This window comes from Leptonychotes weddellii, chromosome 10, assembly GCF_054177405.1.
Source record: "Leptonychotes weddellii isolate Sample4059 chromosome 10, ASM5417740v2, whole genome shotgun sequence".
Classification (NCBI taxonomy): domain Eukaryota; kingdom Metazoa; phylum Chordata; class Mammalia; order Carnivora; family Phocidae; genus Leptonychotes; species Leptonychotes weddellii.
In genome coordinates, this window is record NC_138378.1 from 87,369,372 (window position 1) to 87,382,908 (window position 13,537).

General features: G+C 47.8%; 1 protein-coding gene and 1 long non-coding RNA gene across 20 annotated transcripts in view; one reads left to right on the plus strand and one right to left on the minus strand.

Annotated features, from left to right (window-relative positions):
• Positions 1-12,374, plus strand: part of LOC145715924 (uncharacterized) — a 21,024-nt gene extending 8,650 nt beyond the window's left edge. The window contains exons 2-4 of one of the 2 annotated variants that reach the window (XR_014138205.1): positions 3,662-5,777; positions 9,267-10,922; positions 10,980-12,374. This is a non-coding gene — a long non-coding RNA (uncharacterized LOC145715924). Of the gene's footprint in view, positions 1-3,661; positions 5,778-9,266 lie in introns of both variants that reach the window. The other variant, XR_014138206.1, reaches the window with a different exon arrangement.
• The window catches only part of ST3GAL5 (ST3 beta-galactoside alpha-2,3-sialyltransferase 5), a 49,917-nt gene that overhangs the window by 22,243 nt on the left and 14,137 nt on the right, over positions 1-13,537 (minus strand). For 13 of the 18 annotated variants that reach the window (XR_014138200.1, XM_081796719.1, XM_081796712.1 and 10 more), the window contains exon 2: positions 964-1,087. The exons of 1 other annotated variant lie outside the window; for it this stretch is intronic. Coding sequence is in view for 16 of the 17 variants with exons in the window: in XM_081796723.1 (XP_081652849.1) it covers positions 964-1,087 (124 nt within the window). In the remaining variant the exon portion in view is untranslated. Of the gene's footprint in view, positions 1-963; positions 1,088-7,557; positions 9,272-12,898; positions 12,991-13,537 lie in introns of those variants that run through there. 4 more of the 18 variants (XM_081796717.1, XM_081796710.1, XM_081796720.1 and 1 more) reach the window with 3 other exon arrangements.

Below are 13,537 nucleotides of genomic sequence, written 5' to 3' on the forward strand. Positions count from 1 at the left end.
CTGAGGACACTGCACTGGAATGCCCGGTTGTGAGTCTGTCGTGCCCACATTGTGCGCAGCATGGGCCCAGGTCGACCTCGTTCACTGCCATGGGCCGGCATCCCACACAGTGCTGGGCATGTCAGGCCTCAGTAAATATTGGTTGATGACAAAAGGAGATGGAAAATAATAATGTACATTTCCTTTTTCTACTTTCCTCTTTCTACACCCCCTAAATTAGGGGTATTTTCCAAAGGGTGATTTTTTTTTTGTTTCTTTCTCTTTTTTTAAAGATTTTATTTATTTATTTGAGAGAGAGAACAAGAGAGAGCATGAGCAGGGGGTGGGGGGCAAGGGCAGAGGGAGAGGGGGAGGGAGAAGCAGGGCTTCTCTGAGGTGGGTCTCGATGCCAGGACCCCACAATCATGACGTGAGCTGAAGGCAGACACTTAACTGACTGAGCCACCCAGGCGCCCCGAAAGGGTGATTTTCAACTTGGTTTGGCTGCTACCAAATGCAACCACCAAGTCCCTCCCTTAACAATTCTACCACTTATTAGGATATAAGGGTGACCTGGCTGACACACCTATCATCTCTTTTAGTGTTCAATATTTAAGGCTCTTCAAAAGCTGTAGGGGACTTTAATTAACCGTATTTTTAGATGAACTTGAAATGGCTAAGGGGAAAAGCCCCCTTTCATTACGTAATGGCAGGGAGCACTGTGCACGTTCAAGAGCCGCTCTCTCAGGCACTGAGGCTCAGGAACAGAGCCTGGGCGCTCCCTGGCTGGCGCTGCCCTCTCAAGAAGTACAGCCTGATGCATAAACCCAGACGTCTGTGTATGGAACCTGCACCTGAGTGTGCCTTTATATGACCTTTGGACCAAGTATGAGAGCCATCCTTCGGGTCCTACTGCATTCTTCTCCCAGCTCCCCACAGCTGACCCGGCCAGGGGGGTCATAAGGCCCAAGGGCTCATACTTACTTTAGGATGTCTTTTATCAACAAGTTGGGTCTTCTCATCTTGTTTTGAGCTCGGGTGTACCATTGCAGAGAGGGTCTTGAGCGATCGCTTCTCAGTTTCACACAGTTATACTCACTGGGCATTGCTGTGAAAGAGAGGAAGAAGCCAGGGCAGGGAAAGGAGGGAGAGTCAAGCAGGTGATGTTTATAAAAAGCCTTTAGGGGGCACATCCATAGCATGGAATACTACCCAGCAACAACAAAGAATGAACTAGTGATACACTCAACAACCTGAATAAATCTAAGGCAACTATGCTGAGCCAACACTAAAAGTTTACATGTTGTATGATTCCAGGTATATAACATTCTTGAAATGTCAAAATTATAGAAATGGAGAACAGATGAGCAGTTGTCAGGAGTTATGGAGGAGTGGGCTGAGTGTGGCTGGATCCTTGTGATGATGTAATATTCTGTGTCTTGACTGTATCCCCATCAATATCCTAGCTGTGATAGTATACTATGGTTTTGCAAGATGCTGCCAGTGGGGGAAACTGAGTAAGGGGTACATGGGATCTCTCTGTATTATTTTTTACAACTGCACATGAAACTACAGTTATCACCAAATAAGAAGTCTGATGTTTTTCAAGAGCCATTACCTTTTAGAGGTGCATACGAACTATTTACAGATGAAACAGGAGAAATGAGATTGGCTTCAAAAAAGTCAGGAAGGGGATAAGAGTGCACGTGGGGGAATGAATAAAGCAACACTAGCTTTAAACTGATTAAGTGTCAAAGCTGGGCACTGGGTACATGGGGCTCTTTATACCATATTCCCAATATTCTCACGCTTTGTACATTTGAAGTTTTCCATTATTAAAAAAAGTTTAAAGAGGAAGTGTTACATTAAAAACAGAACAAAAGTGTTACACTAAGGGGAAAAAAATGGCAATTTTAAAAGATATTTTTCTTTAAAAATTATATGTTCTTGAGTATACTTGCCTATTTATTCTTTTGAATTAATTGTATTCTCAAGTTTTCAATTTCTAAATAATATTCTATGGGGTACTCTAGTAGAAATCGGTATGTCTACCCCTGCGTAAGTTTCCCCCTTCCTCTCAACTTGGTAAAACGCTGGATTTTTAGCTAGGTGCGTGGCCTCCCAGCATAAAGACTACATTTCCCAGCCTCCCTTGGAACTAGGTATGGCCTCATGACTAAGTTCTAGCCAATGGGATATGAGCAAAAGTGACTTGTACAACTTCCAGGGTGTATGCATTGGCATACACCTTTACCCCTTTTCCTGCTGGCTGAAATACTGACACATGAGGAGCCACTGTGGACCACACAGAGAGCACACCACCAAGGGATGGTGGAGCAACAGCAGAGACGGGGCCTGGGTCCCCGGACAAGCCTAAGGACAGAGCCGCCAGTCCACCTTAGACTGCCTGCCTCTGGGCTGTCAGAAGATGGAGAAATAAACTTCTATCTTGCTTAAGCAACTGTTAATTAAAAGTGAAGTCATAGCTCAGCTAATCTAGGCACCTATTATAGTATGCTATTATGATAAATTTATATATTAAGAAACAATATCTTTACTATAGTCTTTCAGCCAAGAGGCAGTTATATGTCATTATACACTTTATTTCCATTAAAGTGTCATTTCCTTTGAAAAAAATCTTTTACCAAATTGATGTTCAAGTAGTTTATGTTTTTGCTACTGGAAACAATCTCTCCCTCCACTCCAATTCTAACTGTGTAGCAAGAATTTTCCTAGATATGTATCCTTCTGAATAGTTTCAAAAAGACAGTGCCAAGGACCTCACCAGTAAACCCTTGCTAAAGAACAACTGAGACCTGGAAGTTTTCAAACACCGCAACTTTGGGGTTACTTAAACGCATGGCCAGCCAAGTGGTGGGAACCAGCAGGCTCCCTGTAACCAGTACATATATAAAACAGACATTTCTAAGATGTCTGTGTTTTTACAACCAGAATGACATGCAATTCACCCCGAAGCGGACCTCCAGCAAACACAGTGACTGCGGTGTCAGAGAGGAGCCCGTCTCCACCTCTGCCTGTCTCTGTTGCGTTGGACAGCGCCAATCCCGCAGGCCGTCCCGCACGCCGTCCCCGCAGGCCAGAAGCCTGTGAACCTCCTTTCCCCCACTGGCCCGCCCGATTCCTGCTGAGCTGTCACTGTGGGACTTCCTGGTAGAATACAGGAGGAAGACAGGAGGAAAGCAGCAGCCTTTCCGGTCCCCTGATTCAGCACTGCCTCTGGCAGGGGCGGTGACAGTCACAGGCAAGAGAGGGTGACTACATGTGACTCCAGCAGCATCGGTGGGCATCTAGCATCATCGGTTTCCACTCGAGAGAAGTGATGGCACCTCCAACAGCTTTGTGACAAGTACAAGCCTCAGCCCAGGGTGACAGAAACTTCCTGATCTCTGGCTAACACTCCTACACCTCTTTTATAGATTTGATTGATTGATTGATTGATTGATTTAAGAGAGAGAGAGAGCGAGCAGGTGGAGGGGCAGGGAGGGAGGAGGGAGAGGGAGACTCTCAAGCAGACTCCAAGCTGAGTGTTGAGCCCAACGAGGGGCCTGATCTCACAACCCTGAGCTCATGACCTGAGCCGAAATCAAGAGTTGGATGCTTAACCAACTGAGCCATGAAGGCGCCCCTGGCTAACACTTCTTTCTCACTTTGGCATCTGCAGGTCTGCTGACGTCTTTGCGATCAATCCCCTGCATAAAAGCCCTCCTTGCCGGAAGCATCTCCACGGTTTCTGGTTTCCTGCTGGGCACTGACTGGTATATCAGATGATGCTCTCCTGCCACTTTCAGGAAAGTAGGATTGTTCAAGGAAAGGAGGGGCTCTGGGGGTGACAGAGTCTACCATCCTGAAATCCTTCCTCTTCTCACTATCACTGCCATACAATACAATCCATTCAAATGCTTAAAAACAAAAATAGCTGTTTTGGTTTTTGTTTTTTTTAAAGATTTTTTATTTATTTATTTGAGACAGAGAGAATGAGATACAGAGAGCATGAGAGGGAGGAGGGTCAGAGGGAGAAGCAGACTCCCTGCCGAGCAGGGAGCCCGATGCGGGACTCGATCCCGGGACTCCAGGATCATGACCTGAGCCGAAGGCAGTCGCTTAACCAACTGAGCCACCCAGGCGCCCCTGTTTTGGTTTTTTTTCTAATCACACTGGAGAGGATCTCAGGAGAGGGAGTAGAAGAACACAGAATCTACAGCCCGACACCTGGGCTCAGCTCCTCCCCCTACCAGTGGGGAAGCTTTGGGCAAGTCACTATAACTCCTGCAAGCTCAGTTTGCTCATCTGTAAAATGGGGGTGGTCATATTACCTACCCCATCGGATTCACGTAGGGAAAGTGGGTGCACATCACAAGCACTATGCACCTGCTGGTTGTCACTACTATTACCACAGAAAAAGGGAACTTACAGGCGCCCAGTCTCATCTGACAGGATTCATCTGTTGGGGCTTTAAGGCTCTTGTGTCTTTTGGTCACCTTCACTTCCAGACACAGGTTTGACTCTAGCCTTATCATGGAGTAGTCCTTTCTTCCGTCCATCCCATTTCCCTTCCGGGTGTCTCTGGAGAAGCAACATCCTCCTGAAGCCCCTCACACACTCCCCCAAGGTCAGGTCCTGGCCAGTATCCTCTCTCTCCCCCACCCCCTTTCTCAACCTGCAGAACTTTTAAATGCTCAGGGTTCACTGGCCTCTCACCTTCCCTGCTCCCTGTGATGGCCGAGCCCCTCCCAGCCTGTCTACCTTCCTTCACTCCGTCTGCACACCATGCCTGGGATACCTTGCAACCACATTTCCTCTAAAACCTCTTGAACCTTCTCTTCAACTCCCACACGCACATCTTATGACTCCAGGGTCCTGGTCTCCACCACCAGCACAATCTTCTCGTCCCACAAATACTCACCGCAAGGCTTCACCATCTGCCTTTCACTCACTGCCTCAAGGAAGAGACCCCCCCAAGCCCCTCTCTCTGTGCGGACCTCTCACCTAAGCTCAGACTATGCGCCCAACAACCTGCCTGCTATCTTCATCTCAGACAACATTACGAAGCAGAACCTGGCACTTTCCTCTATTCCTTACATTATTTGGAAGCTGTGCCATCCATTCAGCCATCCAAGGTGAAAACCTCTGTGACAGAGGTTTCCAACTCAGGCTTCTAACTTTCATTCCCAGCCCCGGTCAATCTCCAGGGTCTCTCGATCATACCTTCCTGAACTTCTCATGCCTATTGACATTCCTCCAGTGATCAAGTCCCTGGACTCCCTGTCTTGATTCTGTCTCCTCAAAGCCATCTTTCTAAAAAAAAAAAAAAGTATCCTGTTTAATGATTTCCAGCTCATCTCAGGTTTTATGACTCCAGGTGACAAACCTGTCACACTCTGGCCACACAAAAGTACTGTTAGAAGCCCAGATGTGCCAGATTGTTACCTCAGTGCCTTTGCACGTGATGGAATTCCAATGTGAACCCCAACAATCTGCCTGGTGAACCACTTTTCATCCTTAAACCCTCTCCTCTGTGAAGATAATTTTCAACACCATGGCCATCCCCGGACACTTCCCCATCTTTGTTGATTGCAATGAGCTGACGTTGTCTGTGTATATTTTAGGTCTCCTCTATCATTCTGCAAGCACCTGGAGGATGAGCTGCAGGGCCAGAATTTTGTTCATCTTTGTATCCCCAACACCTAGGACAGGGCCTGGCACACAGCAGGTCCTTAGGAAACCTCTCGCATTGAGTGGAATGTGCGTTGCATGCCTGTAACCTGTCTTCAAACAAGGTAAGCATCCTCCAAAAATGTTATTTTCCCCAAAATACCTAAGATAAAAACTGAAAGTTAAGGGGTGCCTGGGTGGCTCAGTCGTTGGGCGTCTGTCTTCAGCTCAGGTCGTGATCCCAGGGTTCTGGGATCGAGCCCCGCATCGGGCTCCCTGCTCAGCGAGAAGCCTGCTTCTCTCTCTCCCACTCCCCCCTGCTTGTGCTCTCTCTCTCACTGTGTCTCTCTGTCAAATAAATAAAATCTTTAAAAAACAAAACCCTGAAAGTTAACAGAAATTATAATAGCAAAGAATAAAGTATAAGCTCCACTGAAACATCTACAACGTCCAACAACAGGGAATCTGTTGGTAAATGATCACCACAAGTCATCACTGCAGCATCTGCGGCATCAGCCTCAGCATCACCTGGGGGCAAGTGTGAAATGCAGTCTCAGGCCCCCCAGATCTGCTAAATCAAGGCATTCGTATGAACATTAAAGTTTGAGAAGCACTAGCCTGAAGTATTGGGTATATACACTGACACAGAAAGACACTGTAAGAAAAAAAGTAGTTTTATAAAAATGTATAGAGATATACACAGAATCACGTTCTAGGACGTTTCCATTCAAGGTAAGAGAATCTGACTTCCCACCGAGTTTCATCAAATCCTCCTCCTTGAGCTTGGAAGGTATTCTTCTGATTTACAAGAGACCATTTGGATTCCATGCCCCTCAACATCACAAAAGGACAGCCAACCTGAGCCATCTTCACAAACGTACAGCTGATAAACAGCTAGGTAGGTGGCCTTGAGATGCTCCCTCAGAGAACCACAGTTTACAGTCTTGTTTAGCTCTGCAACATCCACACTGCTCATTCACTTCTTTCGTCTTTAATGTTCTATTCGGTGGAGGACGGGTTGCATTTAAAGGTTCAGTTACACAAACATTAAGCCATGGGCATGTTTTGTTAACAACTGCATAACTGTGCACCATTAATCCTAAAAGTAATTATACTTTTAGCTAACAAAACGATCAGAATGCAGGAGAAGACTGTTTATATATCCATAAGTGTATATACATACAAAGATATTTAGAAGGAAGCACACCTATATGTTATCAACAACTGTGAGTAAGCTCACTTTTCATTTTGCATTCTTCTTATACTCCTTGAATTCTGGCATTACTGCTATTATTTCTGAAAACTTAAAGACATTTTCATGGGGGGAGGCTCCTTACCCTATGATGAAAAGAAATCTGAGAACCACTTAAACAAAAAATATTCTTAGGAACCCTGAAGCATCTCTACTGTGTGAGGAACAATATCTCATAAATAAGCTTAGTTAAAGGCAAAAAAGTCGAAACGAAGTTACTGTATTTGGGGGAAGTCTGCTGAGCTGGAAAAAATATATATTTATGGAGAAGCAAAATGAAGAACGTTGACATTCAGCAAGTCCAGTCTGTCTGAGGAGCAGACACTGAGCTCCCCCTGCCATTTGATGTTTGGAAGCCCCATGCCCAGCTCGACTTGAACATCAGGGGGCTTCAAAAAACCGCTGAGTGAAATGAGTGGATGAACGAAGGGTGACAGAGGCCCTCCTAGAACTTCAGAGGGCTCGCGCTCATCTGCTCTGGCCTGGCACTGCGGGGTGTCGCAAACATGTCCCCCCGCCACCAACTTGCGCATGCACACACAGACCACATTCACTTTGGTGATCTGGACCCTCCACTCCGTTCGACTCATTTACCTAATGTGAAGAACGCTCAGCTTAGAATGATAAAACCACTACCGATATGCCCTACTTACCAAAACCGCCTATATGGAGATTCCCAGATGCATGCTTAATTTTGTCTTTATAACAATCACTATCATGAGACGTGTAATCTATAAAGTCTTTTCTTTTTAATAAAATTCGTCTCTTGTCCCCCCAGCCAGAATATAGATGGCATGGAGGCAGGGGTCTTCACTTCGCTCACCACCGAATTCACAGTGCCTAGGATGTTAAGAGGCACATGATAAGCATCTAGTACATATTTATTGAATAAATACTCAGTTTCTTATGAGAGTTTCAGAAGTGATGGTGGTTTCAGGCATTCCTCCAAGGCCTTTTGTTGGCAGGCCATCACCAACGGCTTGCTTATCTTCTTCCATCCCACGGCACCCTCCTGTCCTCCTTCCCCATCTCCTTCATGGTAGCTCTTCTCCTACCATCTCCTCCTAAGTGCTAGGGTCCCAGGGCTCATAAGTTTGACCCTCTTCTCACTCAGACTGTCCACGTCTCAGCTTTGCTAACCATGTTTATGCAGAAAAGGCTTGGCTTTCAAAATTATGTATTTCTACTCACACACAAAAACATAACATATCCTTCTCAAATGCTTGTATGCCTGATGAAGAAATAATCCTTGTTAAGGCCCTGATGTATAAGGGCAAGGCCTGCGCTTTCAGTCCATTTGTAGAAATAGCACTAACATTTTCAGAATTAAGAATTAACCACCAAAGGCAAGAGCAGAATAGGCACCACCAAGCAGGACATGATGAACTGCCAAATTACCTATAGAGACAATTACTGGTACAAGAGTGGATAGGGCATTAATATTTACTGGGAGTAAAGCCTACACAGGCTATCACTAAATCCTAACAACACCTACTTCACTGGACTGCTATGCATTTAATCTGCCAAAGGTCATGCATGGAGAAGTAAGGGGCTGAGAATTCCAACCCACATCTATTCACCTCCCAGTCCATGCCCTTCCACCTGGGGGTGCTTAGGAACGGCAGATATGCATGTATGTGAAGGGTCTTTTGTTTCTAATAATGAAGGCTTGACAAGGCACAGATTGTTAGAAACAAAAATCTGAACTTGAGAAAGCAGTGAGTAAGCCAACGTGGCTGGAGTGGGCTGCCTGGGAAGGCGAACAGGTAAGCTTCGATGTGAATGTGGCAGCTGAAAGAACATGCCTGGTAAGGCGGGAGGTCTCTGAGAGCAGAGGACTTCACGGCAGGAGAAAAGGAACACCAGTCAGCTGCGTGCGAGGCTGCCTGCCCAGGGACAGAGAGGCAGGGTACTGGATGCTCACTGCTGCCCAGATGAAAGGGGAGCCCGAGGCCTGCCCTGGTGAGGAGCAGGAGGGAGGGACAGGACAGAGATCTACTGAGAAATGATGAAAAGAAGACTATCAGCGACAAGACGTGTGCAAACGGAAAGCTGCATCTCAGTTCTGGAAAGAGGTTCGGAAGTCAATTTTTGTAGTTTTGTGATGATGTGATTAATATGAGATGATAAAGAACTGGACAGAGATGCCCAGGAGGCAGTTGGAAGTATGGCTTGAGGCTCAACAGAACATCCAGCCCATCAGCCAGCCCTGCCCACCAGGTCCAAGAGAGCTAAGCCCTAAGGCATCCACAGTATGAAATTAATTAACTTCTCCTTTAACCAGACTGGTACAAGTTATATACCATCCAGGGAAAGTTGAGAAAATAGTCCCTCAAATCGTGTTTGGGGTTTTGTGTTTTAGATGAAGACTTCTACTTGATAAAGGAGAACAGAAGACAAGGCAGGAAGCCTGCGCTCGGGGAGAAGCCAGCTTTGGGGTACGCAGACGCTGGACATGTCACGGTGCCCGTGAGAAGGCACAGCACAGCACGAGCGGAGAGCATGGCAAAGAGGAGCTGGGCGGGGAGGGAAGAGGTACGCTGTGGGCAGAAGAAATGGAATGAGCAAAGCACAGAGGCCTGGTTAATTTGGGGAACAGCAAATGACTGGGTACAGCTGAGAAAGTATGGCATGGGATGGGGGTAGGGGTGCAGGCAGGAGTTAAGGCAATACCGTGGTCCTGTTGGACGTCCCAGGGCCAATGCCGTATCTGGGCTGTGGGTGCTGGCTGCCAAGAGCACACGTCAGGCCCCGCTCTGCACATCTGCCCCACAGCTGACCGAGGAGGTACAAAAGGCTAGCCCTCTGGCCTCTAGGTGGGATCACCCTGGGAGAACAATTTAAGCTCCAGCACTCCCTGAGGGATCAGCTGGGAGCACAGCTTTGCTCAGCTCCTTTCCCTGCCTCCCTCCCTCCCCCACCCCAACCTGGTGCCCTTTCTCCTGGCAGCCCCCTCAATGAACCAGGGGCCCCTGACGTCTTGTTTCAGGCTCTGCTTCTACCGAACCCGACCTAAGACAGGCCATTAGGTCAGCAGGTCAATGTATGGAAGATCACAGACAGTCACGGACGATCACCAGAGGCCCTTGAGGACTTTATTCAAGAGGGGTCAAGAAACGTGCAGGAGAATCACAGGGAAAGCAGCAGGGATAGCAGAAGGGCGGGTGGAGAGGCTGAGATGTGAGGCTGCTGGGGAGCCAGCACAGCGTTCTCAGCCTCAGCAAAGATGGCGGCAGCCGGGGGTGGGGGGGTCGGGGGAGAGGAAGGGCTTGGGCTGCAGCACCGACAGGCCTTGGGATGGATCCAAGGTGCTTAGCACACAGGAGGCAAGACAGTTCAAGTGACAGGGAAGATGGTGGAGGGCTCTAGAGAGAGAGGTCACACGGATGGAAGCTTTGGAGTCACTAAGATCAGTCTGGCCTTGCCGAGTCCCAAAGTCCTGTGGGCCCTCAGGTTGCTAAGTCCTGGGGACAGATGAAAACCCAGGCTTGGGGCCGTCGGGGGGAATCTCACCTGAATATCAGTCAGGGAGTGCCCGTGGCTGCAGGTAGCAGAAACCTGGGTATCATGGCGTTTAGCCAAGCGGGGGTTTCTTCTCACAGAACAGCAAGTCCAGGGGCAAGCAGGCCAGGGCTGGTGTGGTGACTCTGGTACACCACCGATGTCCCCAGCTCCCACCAGCCTCTGTTCCTCCAGCCTCAGTACCTGGCCAACCTCCGCCCCACAGTCCAGGCAGGAAGCAGAAGAGGGATGAGATGGAAAGGAAGGGGAAGCACCTATATCAGGAGAGGGAAAACTTCCAGAAACGGACAGGCCTCCATGTAGATCTCTTTGGCCAGATGACAGCACGTGGCTACCCCCAGCTGCAGAGTTAGCCAGGAACTTTGGACAAGCTGGGCCGGCTGCTTCCCCAAACAAGATCAGGGTTCTGTCGGTAAGGAAGGAAAGGGGGGATCTGCAGTAGTCAACAGTAGGATGTGCCACGACCGAGATAAGGTCCTGGGGCATGTGGATAAAGGTAGTAGTTAAGACTGCTCTAAAGAGATAAGATCCCCAAGGGGGCATGTGGATAAAGGTAGTAGTTAAGACTGCTCTAAAGAGATAAGATCCCCAAGGGGAAGAACAAAGTGCAGGGCCGTCTTAACCCCGGGAAGCCCACCTTCAAGGGGCTGGGGAGGAAAGGAAGAAGCACAGGAGGGACTGCTGGAAATCAGAAAAGGAAATATTAAGCAAAAATCAGTAACTCTGATGTGACAATACCATGCCTGGGTTCAGCACAGTCTGAAATTCCAATTATTTAAGAAAGCAGCATGCTAGTTCCTATGCAAAATGCATTTTAAATTGCTTTACCCTAAACAAGTAATATGGGTGCCCGCACCAAAAAGGATGATTTCTAAAAGTCCATTTCATTGATTCTGTGAGAATGCAGAGATGGCCTGACAGATTGAGTCTGGAACGAGTCCCCACCTTCTAGAAACCCAAGGTCGAGGGAAGTGATAACAGGAATGTATCCAAAGCGGTGTGGGGAGGGCCATGGGAGCAAGGACACTGTTCAGCACAGACACAGACACGATTTAGTCACAGAGCTCACTCCCTAGGCCAGCTTGCCAAGGCCCATCTGTGGGCACAGGACAAACATGGCAGGGCTGGGGGCCAGGAACTGGGGAGCAGTGGGTCCAAGTGAAGTTCTCCACTCAACTCTCTCCTACCCTCACCCTCCAGGGAGAGGCAGCGGAGAGTAGGGGAGCAGCGTTTTAGCCAGAAAAGCTCAAGACTACACCAGTCCAGGGCCTTACCTGTACCTTCCAGAGCTCTTGGTGACATGTTACTCCTCTCCTACTGATTCCAGAAGTCAATTTGTCCTCCTTGTCCACCCAAGCAGACAATCTAGGTGGCTAATTCCAAACCAGTTCTAGCTGTGGAAATTTTTGTTTGTATGAAAGCTCACTTAGAATCCTAAGACGTAACACACATAGGCACGCAACTGGGGGTGCCTGGGTGGTCAGCTGGTGGAGCATCCAACTCTTGGTTTCGGCTCAGGTTATGATCTTAGGATCATGGGGTTGAGCCCCACGTTGGGCTCCATGCTCAGTGGGGAGTCTGCTTGCGATTCTCTCTCCCTCTCCCTCTGTCCCTCCCTCTCACACACTCTATCAAATAAATAAATCTTAAAAAAAAAAAAAAAGAGGCATGCAATTGATCTTCTGCAAGGTTTCTCTACCTCAGAACTACTGACATTTGGGACTGGGTAATTCTTTGATGTAGAAGACAATCTCATGTAGGGTGTCTCGTGTAGGATGTTTAGTAGCATCCCTGGTCCTCCCCCTCCCCCAGCTGTGACAACCAAAGCTGTCCCCAGACATTTCCAATGTCCCCCCCGGGGGGAGGGGCGGCAAAACTGCCCCCAGCTTTATCCACTGGAATAAAATCATTGTCTATATTAAAATTCCAAACATCTCCACATTTGAAGTATTAAGGGTTATTAAACTCACTGCAAAAACTAAAAACTCAAAGACTGTGGACTACAAATTGAAGATACTTGAGTTTCAGTATCTAGTCTTCTTAATGTCTGGTTTGGGGGGCTTGGCCTGAAGAAACCTGATTCATCAAGGTAAATGATCATGTCTCACCTGTACGACGTGCCAGCCAACAGACAGACACAGGCCTGCATTCACAGAGCCGGGAGGGCAGAGCACCAGCCTGCAGAGCGGAGCTCTTAGGTGTGCGTGGGGATGGAAGGCGCGCACTCCTTCCTGGATCCAAGTGACCCACGCAGAGCACCTTTAACCACCCCACTCCACTCCCACCACTGAAGGGGGGAAACTGCACGGTCCTTTCCTGGTTCTACTGGGCAGGCAGTGTCTTACTTGTCTTTTAGGAATATGAAATTTCACCCGTGATTTCAAAACCACAAAGGAAGTGCAGGTTTGAACTCTGCTGCTGAGACCACACCCAGTCATCTCCAGTCTTCTAGATTTGTGCAACTGAACTTACCAGTGCCTTCCGCCAGGTGAGAACCAGGAAGGGGCTTTCACCAGACACAGGATCTGCCAGTGTCTTGATCTTGGACTCCCCGGCCTCCAGAACTGAGAAATGAATGTCTATTGTTTAAGTAAATAGTAATAAATAAATAAATCATCAATGCCTCCCCATTGCCCTGGCCAGTGGTTCTGCAAGCTGACCAGGCCCAAGAACCACTGGAGGGCGCTGTGAAGGATGCGAGTCCCAGACCTCACCCCCAGAATGTCCCACCTGGTAGGACCAAGGAAGGATGCCAAATGTGCATTTTAAGCAAGTTCCCCGGAGTTATGTGGCTGTGGCACTTTGAAAAACTCTGCAGCAAGTGTCTCATAGCTGTAATTAACAACAGATTAAGGCTACATCTTTAGCCTAAAGATTTTCAGATCCTTCTACAAACTGTGCACTTATATGAGAACCTGTCTTCTGAAATGAAAAATAGAAGTGCTGCTTCATGAATGCAGTCCATACTCTACTAATTTTGACCACCAACCAAAATGCAAGCACGTCAGTGATTCTGAGGTAGGCTTTTTAAATCTCCTGCTAATCAACCAGTATTCCTCTAAGGTTGAGAGTACATCGTTACTGTCATTCAATTGCTGGCTTTTTACATGT